Source organism: Choloepus didactylus, chromosome 9 (genome assembly GCF_015220235.1).
Source record: "Choloepus didactylus isolate mChoDid1 chromosome 9, mChoDid1.pri, whole genome shotgun sequence".
NCBI classification, from domain to species: domain Eukaryota; kingdom Metazoa; phylum Chordata; class Mammalia; order Pilosa; family Megalonychidae; genus Choloepus; species Choloepus didactylus.
Window position 1 is genome coordinate 39,688,312 of NC_051315.1, and position 19,227 is coordinate 39,707,538.

The following is a 19,227-nucleotide window of genomic DNA, read 5'->3' on the forward strand; positions in this document are numbered from 1 at the left end:
TTTATTTTAATTTAATTTGAACCATGACTTGGTAATCCAAAAGGATTGTGTGTGTATGTGTGTGTTAGATGCATTAAAAATCAACAGTTTACCTCATGTGTTTTCTGTTCTGTAATTGACAACTTCTGTTTCATCAAGGTCTCAAAGATATAAACTATATACTGTTTCAGTTATGCTAAAATTTATAAAAATGAAGTAGTTTGACTATTTCTTAAATGGGATATAGTAAACTGTGGTAGATTTTTCTGTCCCCTGTTCTCTTGAAAAAACAAGGGTACTTCAGCCTTCTCTCAGTTTAAAACCTAGGTCTTAAATCCTTTTTTTCCCCATAATGTTTGATAAAACAGGAGGAATGCTTTATTTTCATAGTATTCAAATTTAATTTATAAATGAAAATAATGTAAGCTTTCTTACTAAATTATACTCTAAATGATACTGCTGATTTAAAATTAAACTTTAATTTTCATCTGTTTGGTATAGATTTATTTGTGCTTTTTTCTCTTTCTTTTAGATTTGATTGATTCTGTTGCTTTAGAAACTCCATTATCTAAAAATCTTGTGGCACAGATAAGTGCACTTGCTCTTCAGCTGAATTCAGAAGATCTCCATAATTATTCAGGAAGCCAGCTATTTGAAATGCATGAGAAACTTGGTAGCATGGCAAACTCTATAATAAAAAATCTACAGTCACGTTGGAAGTCACCAGCCCACGAAAATTCTTCTTAATACCTTACGGGAAAATTGACATTCTTTTAACATCAGTGGTTTTGTTGATTTCATAAAACAAGTTGTGAAATACAGCACAATTTCAGAAAGAAGAGACTGAATGTTTGCAAAGTTGGTAACATTTCAAACCCTGAAGGGCAAACTGTAAGTTCAGTTTGTGAGTTGATTATGTAAGATCACTTTTTCCCCCATATAAATTACTTTCTTGGCTACTATTGCATAACTTTTCAAGAAATTTAAATGTCTTACTGAGGATGTGAAAAAGCAAAATCTAGTTAACAAGTATACGTTTTATTACAGACTTTCTTAAACTCATTCATATTCTGATGAAACATTTAATGTAAAATATAAGTAAAACTGAAAATTCTTATTTGAATTTTTGTTGAAGTGATAAAGGGTGTTCATTCATACTTCATTTTTCTGTCCATGTTTGTTGTGCTTGGGGTTTAAGAAAATTGTTCTTGATAGAACACCTCAAATAAGATGCAAAAGAATTGGAATGGTTTCTGCAGATGGTAACTTTTTTGGACAGCCTTCAAGAAAAATGTCAAAAGTCTAAACTTTTGGGATTAAAATATTAATGAAGGACTTATTAAAATTCCATTCATTTGCATTAGCAAATATTTGTGCAGCAACCTTTGCCTGAGAAAATTTACTTAAAGTCCTATAGTATTCATTTAAAAATGCATGACTCTTTGTACATTATGTATAGATTATGATGTTTTTAATTTATAAATTTCAGCCTTTGCAGATTGCATGAATTTTCCTGCAGCTTGTTGTGGGTACCTTGGTTTTGTTTAATAGAAACATATTTTGTATATATTATATACTGAAATACCAGTATGAGCAGTAGAGGTGCTTCACAGGCTTGCTGCAGATGTTTGTAGGATTCTGTATCTACTACCAATAAAACAACAAATAGTTTTGTACTTAATAGTCTTAGTTAAGACATGAGTTTATTACTACCAGAATGAGCAAAATTATAGAAATGAGAAAAGGTTACATAGCAACTTTAATATTCATATCCATAATTTTTTCCCCCTTCTGGTTTGGGAGAGAGTATCAGTCACTAGAAAGAGTGCCTCGTTACATTACTTCTTAAAGGGGAGTTAGTTTGAATATTTTCATTGCAGCTTGGTCTGTAAGAGATCTAGAATTTGTCTGTCTTTTCCACGTACACCTAAAAGCAAACTTAGAAATTCGAAACTATTATTTTTATATATGTATGTTTTGCCTAGTTAAAAAAATAGGGTGTATGTAATTAAAACATTTGTAAATTTTACCAACTAGTATTAGTGCCTGCATTCCCATCTTTATTTCATCTTTTTAGTAGTGAGAATATTTCTTATTTGTTCTCTGAATAGAATGAGTGAGTAATCTCAGTTTCACGCTTCATTCAGAACCTAACCCCTGTTTGAAAAAACACATTCTTCAAGTCATAAAAAGTTACCTTATTTGGTTGGATTATTGTACCAGTGATGCCAAAGTTACAGATTAATCCTTGTGTCTAGAATTCCTGTCTTTGGAAGGGATCGCTACCTAGCCACTGTAAATCCATTGTTATTGGTTTTGAATATGATATTTCTCATATATCAAGGATAGTTTTAAAAAGAAATTTTGGGACCATTGAACTAAATGTCACAGTTTGAAGAAATGACTAATGAAAAAAGGATTTTTTAAAGCAGAATTATCCTTGTGATTTCCATTATTCATCATTTATTTCCTAAATTATTTGACAGTAAAGAAGCAAGCAGGTTTTTAGTGAACAGGTTGAATAAGAAAGGTTGTGTTTGTATGTGTTTGGGGAAGGGGAAGTGGGATGCCGTAGTAACACATTTCAGAGTCAAGGCTAGCTGGTTTCAAACCTATATGTTCTAATGGTTGTATGGACTAAGCTATTATTTGCCAGTTAAATGAAGTTCTTGAGAAGCTGAGTAGTATAGCAGAATATGTGGCCAAAATGATTGCCATTTACTTAAATCACTAAATTTGATACACACATTGGTATTCATTTAAAAACATTGTGGTTTGTCAAGGTTGTATTTAAAAATATTATTTGGGGAGAAAACTAGTTTGCTAAATCTTCATTGTTGCTATTTTAAGAGTATATTTGAGGTACATTATTTTCAATAATTCTTGCCTTAGAATAGTTTTTTTTTCTATCTTTTCTAATAGCATATATTAAGAGCACTCAGATATGACTTAATTATTTTATGCATTAAAAATCTTGTGGGATACATGAATGCAGTGTAGTTTTCCATATTTATGAAATCTATTTTGGATTTCATAGTGGATTTAGTGAGCCCTATTTTTAAAGATATTCTGCCATTTGAACAGGTTTGAAAGCCATTGTTGACGTTTTGCTTAATTCCACATAGTAAAGGAAAACTCTGGTTAAGTAATAATGCTATTGGATAATACAATAAAAAATAAGACTTAATTTTGAAGATTAAAAGCATGGTAGTTCCTGCTGTCACCCATGGATACAAATTTTTTTTTCTCTTTAGCTTGAAAAGTAGTTGGGTTCTCTGTTGAATATTTAAAAATCATAGAAATGTCAAGATACTTAAGAGTATATCTCACTTCTTTAAAGTAAAGTAATGAGAATAATTAAAAATAAATGCTGTTTAAAAACACTACCTTCGTGGAAAAGAGAAATGGTAAATGAGCTAAATACCAGTCCTTCCAACTTTGACTTTATAAGTCAGTAAGAAAGGTCTAGGTTTTATCTCATAGTCTTCATAATTGATTTTCAGGGAGGTGATTTGTTAAGTGGGCAAGGAGGCCATAAGATAGCAAACGTTGGCATTATTAGGCTAAGACTTGGGAGGGAGGAGGATGTTTGCTCACTACTACAGCTCATATCCATTTTATGCCTAAGCCATTACAAAAGTCTTGTACTTTGTATAAGACATTAGGAGTGATGTTTTACTTATGACACGGTGTTTCTCAAACTTTGATGTGCTTGTAAAAATGCTGATTTAGTAGATGAGATGGGTCCTGAGAGTCTTCTTTTCTGACACGTTGCCAGGTTGTACAGTTGCTGGTATCTTACAAATGGACTGAACTTATAGTTTGTAGTCCAAAGAGGCTTCAAGCTGTGAATTACTAAAAAAAAAAAAATTGTTAAGAATAAAATTTTGCCCTTAATGGAAACTTTTTAAAATGTAGAAGATAGATTTATTTTTAACAGTCAGACTTAAAAGTTAGGGGGTTCATGTTATAAAGGAACCTCAGATTACACAAAATGAGTCTTTTCAAAACCCAATGAGTATATGTGGATTATGTTCTGTTTTTTTGTTTTTGTTTTTGTTTTTGGTGATTAAAATTTAAAATTTTAGAGATAGATTTAGTCTCTAAAATTACCTTCTATAATGGGACTTCATTACTTTAATTAAAAAAACATTGAGAGCAGTAAAGTCATCAGTGCTGTGATAAACATGTCATATCTCACAGATGTCCTGCCATTTAAAAAAAAACTTTTAATCATACACCACATAATCCGTCCAGTGTGTACAATCAGTGGCTCTCAGTATAGTTGTGCTTTCATCTGCCCTGTTGTTTTACGGAAGATGTCTGTGGTGACTTAATTTATTATGTTACATGGATGAAAGTTCCTGTACATATTGTAAAATGGAGCATTTGAAAGACAGTTGAGTGATTCTCTGAAAAAAAGATTTTCTTGGCATTCTGTTAGGATGAGCATCATTTAGATTTCCCTCACATATTTAAATTCTCTGTAAGAACTGCCCTCATCCATAGCACTTAAGAAAATGTAGCCAGAAGATAAGTAATGGGCTTTTAAATTGGTTTCTCAAAATTTATTGATTGCCTTATCTGAAAAACAAATTTGAGTTTTGGAATTTCTGGTGGTCCAAAAAATGTTATATTTGTTATATACCAGGCTTTGTTTACTGCTTTTTGAAAGTGTCCATTAAAATCTGAGTTATTTGGATTCGAAGATCCATAGATACTTAATGGAGTAGTAGTCTAACAGAATTGAGAGTTTACTAAATTCTTGGGATACAGTGTTAATAGTTTATGTCGTGGTCTTCTTAGTTATTTTCCCATTATATATCAAGTCTTTCCCTGTCTAAAGAACGATTAAAACCAAACATGAAGTGTACCTATCAGAAATGTTTTCTTCCCTGAAAACTACTGTTAGAATAAAAAATTACTCATCCCCCATATCTGAGACTATAAAATTGAAGGCAATATTTTCAATGGTTGATGTCAGAAGGAAGAAAAGAACCTACATAAACTTTAGTACTTGTAGCAGAGAGAAGATTATGTTTAGGCCATGGTATACCAATGTATAATTGTGGAAAAAACTAAGCTTATTAGATAGCAATTTTTATGCTGATGAGAGTTGATGCACTGAGAGGTGGTAAAAGGAAGAGAAACAGATTGAGCCAAACTATTCAAGCAATTAGACCACTTAGTATAGAGACAGATACCTTAAAAATATCTGGCAACCAGTGGTTTCTGAGAGCTAGTCTATACATAACACAGTACCATAATAGTAATCATAAATACCATGAGTAATCATTACAAATATAATTAACTTAGTACTTCACCTCAAAAGCTATGCGTTAATAAATTTCCATCAAAAGGCAACTTTGTTTTTTAGATAGATAAACTACATATAACTAGGAAGTTCACCTTCAAAATAAAGTATAACTGAAAATTGAATATAGTGTTATAGCTGTTTTGATACGTAGTTGAATATTTAAAGAATTTTTCATTTTACAGAATAGGAATTTTCTAAAAGGAAATGTGGTTAAGAGCAGAATCAATTTTCAGTATAGTAACTGAAGGATAGCAGTTTTGCCTACTAAGTTACAGAGCACAGGTTACAAACTAGAGCCTACCACCCTTTTTTGTATGGTCCATTAGCTAAGAATGGCATTTACATTTTTAAATGGTTGAAAAAAGTGAAAATATTTTGTGACATGAAAATGCATGAGATTCATATTTCAGTCTCCATAAATTAAAGTCTTATTGGAACACAGCCATGGTTGTTTATATATATATTGCCTGTTGCTGCTTTAGTGCTATGGTGGAGTTGAACAGTTCTGATGAAAGCTTGCAAAGCCTAAAATATTTACTCATTGGCCTTTTGCAGAAAGTCCTCTGCCATAGAGAGAGTAGTTTTGTTCATACATGGCTCATAGTCAATTCAGTTCTTTGCTTCTAGCTGGTGGAATGGGGATCTTGATAACGTTCCTTAATTTCTGCTACCGCTATTTATAATTTATTTTGCAAAATGAGTTGTCGATTCCATTTATATCTTTTGCCATTATTCATATACATACGAACTAGGAGATTCAGTACTTTTCAGGTACACTTTGTTTTTCTCTTTTTGAAACTCTCAAGATGTAGTTATATTTGCTATGGATATTAAGGCACCTTAATGGTCTGAGGGAAAGGTATCTGTTGCTAACTGGTTTTCCACACTAGTTGTCTCACATGGCATATAATTACTAAATCAAACCTGTGAAATAAATTGCTTGAATACAGGGTGTTCGCTTTCTGTGTTGCTGACTTAAGAATTGCTTTCGACCTGTATTAACACTCTACCTCCTGTGGATAGACTTGACCAGTTTGCACTAAAGAAAGATTAATAGAAGCCAAATCAGGCATTTATTAGTCCTATAATATTTTTGTCACGATCACTTGATATACTTTAAGAGAACTTAATTTTACATTAACAAAATATTTATATTTGATAAGTCTTTCAAACAATTTAAGTTAAAATTTCATGGAAGTACCTATTCAGTCTTTAAATTAACTGTGCTAGTACTTGGGAAGTAAGGATGCAGTCAGTTTTATTTGTGTAATGCTTTATACAATGTTTGCAGCAGGTGGACCTATGCTAATAAAGCTAGTATTTTCTGCTTCATTAGGACTGGCTTGAGGGAGGGAGAATATATCTGACCCACAATCAAGTCTTTCATGAATCATTGAGAGTTGACTGTTATCGCTTGCCAATTGAAACTGGATATTGAAACATCTTTTAAGAAATGCACTTTGATCTGAAATAAAAATATAAAGTAGCAATTCTGGTACTTGCTTTTATTTGCTTGCTTCAGTTTTGGTGAGACCTGAAATGAGTAAGAATACCAGTAATCTAAATACCAACATAGCATGAACATTGGAATCTCTACATAGACAAATGAACCATTCTTAGTCTTTCATCTGTAGACTTTCATTCTTAGTCTTTCATCTTAGAGGTTGTTTTATGGGTTTCTAAATCAAGTTGTAAATAAGGGGAAAGAAGATAAACTTGTGACTTTGAAAGAAATTTCCCAGTGCTGTAGCATATGGTAGTGCCACGTACACTCATCTTCCAGAGAACTGAGTTCAAGTTCTGGCTCAGATTATGACCTCATAAAGTGGAGTGAATATCTCATCACTTCAGGTTCTTTCCAGCATTACTGACATGTATGTCCTCACTGTCATTGCACTGATGAAAAGGGGCAGAAGCAGGTGTCGGGGAAAGGAATTTCAGTGAAAAATAGGAGATGAAGAGGAAAAATTGATGACAAGATACTGATTATTGTTAGTTTTTAAAGCTGTGTTTGTTGTGGTTATGTTTGAAGAGTCCTTTATGAGATGTACATTAAAATGTGATAAAGAGGATTCACTTTAGGATAATAGAGGGGGGCACTGGTGGGGTAGAGATGAAACAAGATTTGCCATCAGTTTATAATTTCAGAGTCAAAGTGGTGGGTCTGGAAGGGAGTCTAGCTACTTTTGTTTGTTTTATAAATTTTCCATGGTAAAAAGATCTTTAAGAACTCAGGCCTAGAATGAGGAAATAAAAGTTGCTTCTATTTCTCTTTGTAATAGCAATTCCAAAGTTTGCTTGGCAGACCCATAAATTGAATAGTCTTTAAAAACCAAGCCTGTCCATTGTACATATGACATGAAATATGTATAATTTTTTATGACAGTTGTAGATTTACACAAAAATGCAGAAAATACAGAATTCTCATATCCCTCTCCCCTCCATTACTAACTTTGCTTTAGTGTGATACCTTCATCAACAATTGTATTGTTAGTACAATAGGTACTAGTCTGGAGTTCACGTTAGGATTCACTATTTGTTGTGAAGACCTATGGATTTTTTTTCTTAATTATTTTTCTAACATACAACCTAATATTTCATCCTTTTAACATTCAAATGCTTAATTCAGTGCTGTTATGTTCAAAATGTGCTTCTGTCACCATCATCCATTACCAAAATTTTTCCATCACTCTAAATTCTGCACCAATTAAGGATTAACTCCTCATTCCATACCCCCACCCCAGCTCCTGGTAATCTGTATTCTAGTTTCTGACTACGAATTTGCGTATTCTTATTTCATATCTGTGACCTCATACAATACTTGTCCTCTTTGTGTCTGACTTATTTCAACATGCCTTCAGGTTAATCTGTGTTGCAGGTATCAGAACTGTATTCTTTTTTATGGCTAATGTTTGCTTGTATGTGTATAACACATTTTGTTTATGCATTCATCTTTTCATAGACACTTTCGTTACATCTGTCTTTTGGCAATTATGAATAATGCTTCTATGCACATTGGGGTACAAATTGAACTCCCTCCCTGGTTTCAGTTTTTGGGGGTATATACTTAGAAGGGGAATTGCTGGTTCATATCATAATTCTACACTTTTTCTGAGGAACTGCCAGACTTCCACAGCAACTGCACTGCTTTACATTTGCACCAACTAGGAATGAGGGTCACTATTTTTCTACAAATCCTATCTCATATTTGTTATTTTCCATTTTTTTGAAAAGTAACCACTCTAGCAGCTGTGAAATGGTGTCTCATTGTGGTTTGGTTTGGCAATTCCATAATGGCTAATAGTGTGGTGTATCTTTTAATATATATGCTTTTTGCCCATTTGTATATGTTCTTTGGAAAAATGACAATTCAAGTCTTGCCCATTTTTGAAATTGGGTTCATCTTTTTGTTGAGTTGTAGAATTTCCTTATAAATTCTGGATACTAAACCATATCAGAAATGTGGTTTCTGAATATCTTCTCTCTTTTTGTGGGTTGTCTTTTACTTTCATGAAGTCCTTAGATGCATAGAAGTTTTTAATTTTGATGAACTTCCATTTACCTAATTTTTCTTTTGTTATTCATTCTTTTGATGTGAAGTCTAAGTAACTATTTCCTAACAAGGTCCTGAAGGTGCTTCCCTATATTTTCTTCTAAGAGTTTTATAGTTTTTATATTTAGGTCTTTGATCCATTTTCAGTTGGCTTTTGCATACATGTATGATATAGGTGTCCACATTAGTATGATGTCATTTGGTTTCTCATGTCTCCATTGTTTTTGTTTTTGATCCTCTGTTTCATTTATCTCCATTCTGTTTTTTGTTATTTCCTTCTGTGGTGGTTTGAAGCTCTTATGTACCCCAGAAAAACATGATCTCAAATATGATCCATTCCTGTGGCTTTGAACCCCTTGTGTAAGTAGGACCTTTTGATGAGGTTTCTTCAATTAAGTTGTGGCCCAGCTCAATCGGGATGGGTTTTAATCCTATTACTGGGTCCTTTATAAGCAGAATGAAATTTAGACAGAAAGAAAGCCATGGAAGCAAGAAGCTGAAATTCAGCAGAATCTGGAAGAGAACAGAGAAGCCAGGATAGACTGCCGTGAGCATTGCCATGTGGCAGGAGCCAAGGACCAAGGATTATCGACAGCCAGCCCCTAGACACCAATATTCGGTAAGAAAGCATCACCTTGATGATGCCTTGATTTGGACTTTCTTTTAGCCTCAGAACTGTGAGCTAGTAAATTCCCACTGTTTAACCTGACCCATTTTACAGTATTTGCTTGAGCAGCCTAGGAAACTAAAACACCTTTCTTCTGTGTATTTTGGGTTTATTTTCTCTCATTTTCTAGATACTCCGGTTGTGAGATTGTCTAACTAAAAGAAATGTAAGCCTTTAGAGCTATAAGTTCCCCTCTTAGCCCTGCCTATTCCTGCATCCCATAAGATTTGAAATGTGTTTTCGTTTTCATTTGCCCAAAGATAATTTCCTAATTTCCCTTGTAATTTCTTCTTTGACCTATTGTTGGTTTAAGAATGTTTTGTTTAATTTCCATATATTTACGAATTTTCCAGTTTTCCTTCTGTTATTGATTCCTAGCTTCAATATATTGTGGTTGGAGAATATACATTATATGATTCCAATGTTTGTTGAGACGTGTTTTGTGACCTGTCATATAGCATTTCCTGGGGAGTGATTCATGTGCACTAGAGGAAGAATGTGTTTTCTGTTGCTATTGGATGAAGTGTTCTATATGTAGCAGTCTAGTTTTAGAGACTCATTCAAGTCTTATTTCTTTATTGCTCCTCTGTCTAGATCTTCTGTTCACTATTCAAAATGGTATACTGAAGTTTCCTACTCCTAATGTTGAAGCATCTATTTCTCTCTTCAAATCTGTTAACATTTGCTTGACAGTGTTGGGGACTCTGCCATTAGGTGCATATATATTTACAATTTTTAGGTCTTCTTGTTGTTGAATTGACCCCTTTATCAGTGTATAGTGACCTCTTTTCTCCCTCATAAGTTTTTTGACTTAAAACCTATTCTATCTGATAGAATGTTAGCAACCCAGCTCCCTTTGGTTACTGTTTACATGGTATATATTTTTTCATCTTTAAACTTTCAACCTACTTGTATCTTTGGATTTAAGGTACATCTCTTGTAAACAGCATATAGTTGATTATGCTTTTTTATCCATTCTGCCAATCTTTTGACTGGAGAGTTTAATCCATTTACATTTAAAGTAACTACTGGTAATGCGTGATTTATTTGGTCTTTGTAAACTTTATACCTTTTTTGTCTCTTAACTTCCATTCATGCCTACTTTCATATTTATTTGATTCTTTTTTTTTAATATTGTAACATTTTGAGTCCCTTCTCATTTCTTTCTGTATGTATTTTTCATTCATTTTATTTGTGGTTACCATGGGGTTTAAATTTAACATCCTAAGTGTTTAAGAACATTTAATTTGATACCATTTTAATTTTCAGTAGCATACACATATACCATTGCCATTCCCCTCCATCCCCCAACTTTTTTGTTGTACTTGTTACAAATTTTATCTTTATACTTTGTATGTTTCAAACCATAGATTTATCATTACTTTTTTGCATTTGCAGTTGAGAACTTGTAAGAAGTAAAAAGTAGAGTTACGTAACAAAAAATACAGTTCAGTAGTACTGTCATTTATAATTACCCATGTGATTACCTTTACCAGAGGTCTTTATTTCTTTATGCTGCTTTGATGTACTATCTACTGTCCTTTCCTTCCAGTCTGAAAGACTCTCTTTATCATTGCTTATAGGGCAAGTCTAGTGGTGATAAACTTCTCCGCTTTTTATTTATTCTTGGATGTCTTAATCTCAGTGCTGTTAATTACGTTCACAACCTTGTGTTACCATCACCTGCATCCATTACCAAAACTTTTCCATCGTCCCAAATAGAAACTCGGCACATTTTAAGCTTTAACTCCCTATTTCCTACCCCCGCCTTGTCCTCTAGTAACCTATATTCTAGAATCTGACTCTGAGTTTGCTCGTTCTAATTATTCCATATCAGTGAGATCATACAATATTTGTCCTGTTGTGTCTGGCTTATTTCACACAACATGATGTCTTCAGGGTTCATCCCTGTAGTCTCATGCATCAGAACTTCATCGTTTTTTATGGTTAAATAATATTCCATTGCATGTATATAACACATTTTGTATACCCATTGTCATTGGCTGCTGGACACTTGGGATGCTTCCACCCTTTGGCAGTTGTCAATAATGCCCCTATAAACATTAGTGTGAAAATACATGTTCAAGTCCCTCCTTTCAGTTCTTCTGGGTAGATACCTTGTAGTGGAATTGCTGGATCATATGGTTATTCCATACTTGGCTTCCTGAGGGACTGCTCAACTGTTTTCCACAGTGGCTGCACCATTTTACAATCCCACCAGCAATGAATGAATGGTCCTATTTTTCCATATCCTTTGCAAAACTTGCATTTTTTAATTGGGTTGTCTATTTCTTGTTGAGTTGAAGGATTTCCTTACATATTTTGGGTATTAAAATCTTATTGGGTATGTGTTTTCCAAATATTTTCTCACATTGTGTAGTTGTTCTACTTTCATGATAAGACTTAGGAGTGGGAGAGTAGCCATCTCTTGTACCCTTAGGAGGCTTAAGTACAGCCTGTCTTTTGTTGGGACTGTAAGCTCCATAAGGGCACATTTTCTTTTGTTCATCAGTTGAACCCCAGCTTCTAACAGTTCCTAGCATACAGTAGATAACACTCATCATTTGCAAGCGTGCACACTCTCTTCACTGGTGTGTTCACACTCTTAAGTTCCAGAGAGAGAGAGAGAGAGAGAGAGAGAGAGAGAGAGAGAGAGGGATGCTACGAAGATTGAGGACAGTGGTATTACTACAGCTCTAAAGTTACATGGATAGATCATATGCCTTTCAGAAAGGATAGCCTGCAAACTTAATAATTAAGCTATTGGTTGGTATTCCCCCTTTTGCCTTTTTTAAAAATTAAAAACAATTTTTTTACCAGTAATATTTTTATTGCGATTGTTCACATGCCATACAATTATCCAGAGATCCAAAGTGTACAATCAGTTGTCCATGGTACCATCATACAGCTGTGCATCCATCACCACAATTTTTTTTTCAATTTTTAGAACATTTTCATTACTCCAGAAAAGAAATAAAGACAAACGCAAAAAAAGAAACTCAAATCCTTTCATACCCCTAACCCCGCCCCCCAAATTATTGATTCATAGTATTGGTAATAGTACATTTGTTACTGTTGATGAAAGAATGTTACAGTACTATTAACTGTAGTACATAGTTTGCAATAGGTATATTTTTTTCCTATATGCCCCTCTATTATTAACTTCTAGTTATAGTATCATATGTTTGTTCTAGTTCATGCAAGAGATTTCTAATATTTGTACAGTTAATCACGGACATTGTTCACCAGAAGGTTTACTGTTTATACATTCCCATCTTTTAACCTCCAACTTTCCTTCTGGTGACATACATGACTGAGCTTTCCACCATATTCACACACCATTCAGCACTGTTAGTTATTCTCACAACATGCTACCATCACCTCTGTCCATTTCCAAATGTTTACGTTCACCCCAGTTGAACATTCTGCTCATAATAAGCAACTGCTCCCCATACTTTAGCCTCGTTCTATATCCTGATAACTTACCTTTCATGTCTATGAGTTTACATATTATAATTAGTTCATATCAGTGAGACCCTGCAGTATTTGTCCATGTCTGTCGTATTTCACTCAATATAGTGCCCTCAAGTTTTCTTCATCAACTCGTTTTTTTTTGAGATGGTTTTGTTCACACACCATACATTCTGTCCTAAGTAAACAATTGATGGTTCCCTGTATAGTCACGAATTTATGTATTCACCACCATCGCTACTATCTTTTTAAGAACGTCTCCATTTCTTCCACAAAGGAGGAGGAAGAGTCAAAGAAGGTAGAGAGACAGGAGAAAAAGAAAGAAAGAGGAAGAAAACAAAGCAAAACATGACAGCTAGGAAGCAACAAAAGGAAAGACAGCATTAAAGTAGAATAAAGAGTCAGACAACATCACCAATGCTAAGAGTCCCATACCCTTCCCCTATGCCCCCCTCATATGCATTTAGCCTTATTATATTGCCTATGTTATATTAAAGGAAGCATAATACACTGTTAACTATAGTCTCTAGTTTGTATTGATTGTGTTTTTCCCCCAATCCCACCCCATTTTTAACACCTTGTAATGTTGACATTCATTTGTTCCATCTCATGTAAAAACATATTTCTACCTTTTATCACAATCGTTGAGCACCCTAGGCTTCACTTGAGTTATATGGTCCCAGTCTTTATCTTTACTCTTTCCTTTTGGTGTCCCACATGCTCCTAACCTTCCTCTTTCAACCATACTCACAGTCATCTTTGTTCAGTATACCTACATTGCTGTGCTACTGTCTCCCAAAATTGTGTTCCAAACCTCTCACTCTTGTCTTTTCCTGTCTGTCTGTAGCACTCCCTTTAGTGTTTCCTGGAGAGCAGCTATCTTATTCACAAACTCTGTCATTGTCTGTCAGAGAATATTTTAAGCTCTCCCTCATATTTGAAGGACAGTTTTGCTGAATATAGGATTCTTGGTTGGTGGTTTTTCTCTTACAGTATCTTAAATATTATCACCCCACTTCCTTTCTTGCCTCCCTGGTTTCTATTGAGAAATCCACATATAGTCTTATCACGCTTCCTTTGTATGTGATGGATCACTTTTCTCTTGCTGCTTTCAGGATTCTCTTTTTATCTTTGACATTTGATAATCTGATTATTAAGTGTCTTGGCATAGGCCTATTCAGATCTACTGTTTGGAGTACGCTGCGCTTCTTGGATCTGTAATTTTATGTCTTTCGTTAGAGATGGGATGTTTTCATTGATTATTTCCTCTATTATTGCTTCTGCCCTTTTTCCCTTTTCTTCTCTTTCCAGGACACCAGTGACACAAACATTCCTGCATTTCGTTTTGTCCTTAAGTTCCCAGAGACATTGCTCATATTTTTCCATTCTTTTTCTCTATCTGTTCTTTTGTGTGTGTGCTTTCAGGTGCTTTGTTCTCCACTTCCTGAGTGTTTTCTTCTGCCTCTTGAGATCTGCTGTTGTATGTCTCCATTGTTTCTTTCATCTTGCGTGTTGTGCCTTTCATTTCCATAGTCTGCCAGTTGTTTTTTCTAACTTTCGCTTTCTACCTAATGTGCACCCAGTGTTTTCATTATGCGCTTCATCTCTTTTGCCTTATCTTCCCTAAGCTTTTTGAATTGATTTAGTATTAGTTGTTTAAATTCCTGTATCTCAGTTGAAGTGTAAGTTTGTTCCTTTCAGTGGGACATACCTTTGTTTTTCTTAGTGTAGGTTGTAGTTTTCTGTTGTCTAGGCATCTGGTTTCCTTGGTTACCCCAATCAGGTTTTCCCAGACCAGAATGGGCTCAGTTCTAGGAGGAGGCAATAGTATCACATCTCCCTTAGGGTGTCTTAGATTGATACACCCTGTGAGGCCTCAAATTACTGTGCTTTTCTGCCCAGCAGGTGGCACCTGTCTGCCTGCCACTCCAGACTAGTGTAAGGAGGTGTGGCACATGGCTGTTTTCCTCCAGGCTCCGGGGTCTGGTTCTGAATGGAAGATGGGTAGGAGAGCTTGGCACTGCCTCTTTCCTCTTAGGGAAAATATATCCCCTAGGGAGAGGTCATTAGCATTTGAATAGTCTCTGGCTCTGCTATCTCCACCCTCTCTGGGTCTGAGCCCTGGGAATTGAAAATGGCTGACCCAGGAATGATTATGGTCTGTTAATTTCTGATGGATATAGTAGGAACAAGTTCACAGAAATGTTGCTATATTAGGTAACTTTCTTGGGGTAAAGTAGAACAGGTTGGAAGTAAAGCAGTTATCTTAGGTTAGTTGTCTTTTTCTTCCTCCCTTGTTATGGTCTCTTTGAAATGTTCTTTTATTGTATGTTTTTTTTTTTTTTAATTTTTTTTTCATACAGTTGATTTAAAAAAGAAAATAAAGTTAAAAAAAAAACAAAAAAAAAAGGAAAAATATATGTAGTGCCCCCTTGAGGAGCCTGTGGAGAATGCAGGGGTATTAGCCTACCCCACCTCGATGGTTGCTAACATGACCACAGACATAGGGGACTGGTGGTTTGATGGGTTGAGCTCTCTACCATAGGTTTTACCCTTGGGAAGATGGTTGCTGTAAAGGAGAGGCCTCCCTATAATTGTGCCTAAGAGCCTCCTCCCGAATGCCTCTTTGTTGCTCAGATGTGGCCCTCTCTCTCTAGCTAAGCCAACTTGAAAGGTGAAATCACTGCCCTCCCCCCTACGTGGGATCAGACACCCAGGGGAGTGAATCTCCCTGGCAACGTGGAAGATGACTCCCGGGGAGGAATGTAGACCTGGCATCGTGGGACGGAGAACATCTTCTTGACCAAAAGGGGGATGTGAAAGGAAATGAAATAAGCTTCAGTGGCAGAGAGATTCCAAAAGGAGCCGAGAGGTCACTCTGGTGGGCACTCTTACATACACTTTAGACAACGCTTTTTAGGTTCTAAAGAATTGGGGTAGCTGGTGGTGGATACCTGAAACTATCAAACTACAACCCAGAACCCATGAATCTCAGACAATTGTATAAAAATGTAGCTTATGAGGTGACAATGGGATTGGGAAAGCCATAAGGACCACACTCCACTTTGTCTAGTTTATGGATGGATGAGTAGAAAAATAGGGGAAGGAAACAAACAAACAAACAGACAAAGGTACCCAGTGTTCTTTTTTACTTCAATTGCTCTTTTTCACTTTAATTATTATTCTTGTTATTTGTGTGTGTGTGCTAATGAAGGTGTCAGGGATTGATTTAGTTGATGAATGTACAACTATGTAATGGTACTGTGAACAATCAAATGTATGATTTGTATGACTGAGTGGTATGTGAATATATCTCAATAAAATGAAGATAAAAAAAAAAAGCCAAATCAATAGTCAAAAAAAAAAAAAAGGAAATGGCTGAGGCTTTCTCCACTGAGCTGAAAAAGAGACAGAAAGCCCCCCCTTCAGGGTTACTCTGTGGACCCCCCCACTTTCACACATCAGTCAAAGACAGCACCTGGTCCTCTGGGCTTCCCCTCCCTCCTAGAGAGGTCCTCCAGCTCTCCAAGGTCAGTCATCACCAAAAGCCTCTGTCTGCTTGTTGGGGATTTGTAGCTTGTAGTGAGCAGTCCACAATTGTTAATTAATTAAAACCCCAGTTGAAGCTTAGCTGAGCTATATCGGAGAGTGCTACTCTCTAGCACTACAAGGCTTTGCAGTTCGGGCCGCGGCAGGAGGGGGCTCCCGGCTTGGATCCGCAGTTTTTACTTAGGATTTTATGTTGTGATCTTGGGCATTCCTACCAATTCCTGTTGGTGTAAGATGAGTGGCCGGTCACATTTGTCCCCCCGCAGTTATTCCAGATTGTTTACTAGTTATTCTGATTGTTTATTAGCTGTTCCAGGAGGACTGACTAGCTTCCACTCCTCTCTGTGTTTTTAAAACCATAATCTGATCAGTCATGGAAACTTGAAAAGACCTACTATTGTGCATTTGTAACAGTGAATTTTTTTCAAAGTTTGGATTTTTTTTTTTTTTTTCAGGAGAAGCTGGTGTATAGGATTTGTTTTATTAGTTTTTTTTTCATACTGAAACAAACTCAGATTTATTTTAAAAATCCTTTACATTTTCTTAAATGAAACAGTGTAGATAGTATGAGATGTGGGTTCATTTTGTTTTAATGAGATGTGAAAAAGAGCCTCTGAAAACAAGAATGCTCGTACAACTATTAAAAATAATGCTCCTTCCATCAGAAATTAAATCAGAATTAAAGATTTTATTATTTACCAGTTTACATTGAATATCAGCTTCAGAACTGGATTAGAAATACAAGCATTAGCATTCAGTAAGCAAAAAAAAGGTGACCATCTGCCAATTTTTCTTTAATGTGTTTGGCATGTTCAGAATCCTTATTTTAGAAAAGAAATGATATTAAACATTTCCATGATGGAGAAGGACTCTGGATTGACACAGCACTAATATAACACTGCAGAGCTTTAAAAATGTCTATTCTGAAATTCAGCTTTTTTTAAACCCAAAGGTAAATTTGATAATGGCAGTTTCTAAAATAACCATATAGGCTTAATTTTCCCTTTATGTTTTACGTGCACTTCCAAAAAAATAATGAGGAAAGTAAATCTAGTTTAATAACTGGAAAGATTAGTGATACTAACATTTGTTTTACTCAAAAATTATTAGGGTTCATGTTGAAACTATATGGTACTCTCATAAATCATAACTGACACAGAAAGACCATTAGGCAGCATGAGAACTGTAATACTGACTGCAGAATTTGTAGGTCCTACAGAGGCGTGATAGATGCTTTGAAGTACTTAAATAGCTTCAACATAGTTAGCCGGGAGCATGCCTGTCCTGCCAGTCCTCTGCACAGTGCCATACATCCAACCTTCATCAATAGCTTGAACATTTACGATAGCGTCTCCATCTTTGAAGGACACCTCATCAGCATCAGCAGCCATATAGTCATAGATGGCACGGAAGATTTTCTGTTTGTGGGGATGTAAGAAAGGGAAAAATATTATATATTTGCTTTGTAACAATTAACCCAAATATCTAATTGTAAGATCTCTTAGGATTTATTCCACAAATTTAAGTTGCACCAAAGAGAATCTGCAACCACCAAGAAAGTATAAAATTATCCCACAGAACGGGTGGAAATACTCACAAATCATATAATATCTGAGAATGGACTGGTATCTAGAATATATAAACTCTTAAAACTCAATAAAAAGACAGCCCAGTTAAAAAATGGGCAAAGGATCTGAACAGATGTTCTCCAAAGAAATACATTGGCCAACAAGCCCATGAAAGATGCTTAACATCATTAGTCATGAAGGAAATAAAAATCAGAATCGCTATGGGATAACACATTTATCAGAATGGTAATAAAAAAGACAGCCAATAACAGGCATTGGCAAGGATGTGGAGAAATTGGGAACCTCAAACTGCTAGTGGGAATGTAATATAGTAGAGCCACTTTGGAAAGCAGTTTGACAGTTCCTCAAATGCTAAATAGAGTTACTGTATTACCCAGCAGTTACACTTATATATTGAAGAGGAAAAGAAACATAAGCTCCACAGAAACTGTACATAAATGTTCATAGCATTATTCATAATAGTCAAAAAGTGGAAACAACCCACATATTCACCAACTGATGAATGGATAAACAAAGTGTTCTTTTCATACAATAGAATATTATTTGGTAGTAAAAAGTTACGAAGTACCGATAAATGCTGTAACATGGATGAACCACAAAATATTAAGTAAAAGAAGCCAAGCCAGTCACAAAAAAACACATATTGTATGATTCCATTTATATGAAAGTCCTGAACAGACAAGTATATAGAGAAAGCAAGTAGATTAATGGTTGCCTAGGATTGGTGTGGTGGGGTGGGAGAGTGACTGTTGGTGAGTACAAGAGTTTCCTTCAGGGTGCTGAAAATATGTTAAATACTGTAGTTGTTGAACAATTCTGTAAATAAACTAAAAACTATTGAATTGTATACTTTAAATGGTGAACTTAATAGTATTTTAATTATAAACCAATAAAGCTGTAAGTATATGTATATTAATATGTGTGCACATGTATTCAGTATATGGAGAGAAAAGAATGTGTTAATTTATGCACATTCACCACCCCCCACCCCCCACCCCGCCTTGTGCTAGGTCAATCCTGTATTCTGGAGCAGAAGAAGAATCACAGCATGTGTGTTATTTCCCATTTGGCGAATTTGGGAGCATACTAGTAGTAGAAGTTT

At 35.1% G+C, this 19,227-nt stretch overlaps 2 protein-coding genes across 2 annotated transcripts in view; one reads left to right on the forward strand and one right to left on the reverse strand.

The window, feature by feature from the left end:
• RIF1 (replication timing regulatory factor 1) overlaps positions 1 to 6,786 on the forward strand; it is a 72,181-nt gene extending 65,395 nt beyond the window's left edge. Inside the window, 1 exon segment of the mRNA XM_037849281.1 lies at positions 512 to 6,786. Within this exon segment, the coding sequence (XP_037705209.1) occupies positions 512 to 726 (215 nt within the window). The 3' untranslated portion in view covers positions 727 to 6,786.
• Positions 6,787 to 17,240: 10,454 nt separating this feature from the next.
• The window catches only part of NEB (nebulin), a 243,548-nt gene continuing 241,561 nt past the window's right edge, over positions 17,241 to 19,227 (reverse strand). The window contains 1 exon segment of the mRNA XM_037849798.1: positions 17,241 to 17,954. Within this exon segment, the coding sequence (XP_037705726.1) occupies positions 17,781 to 17,954 (174 nt within the window). The 3' untranslated portion in view covers positions 17,241 to 17,780.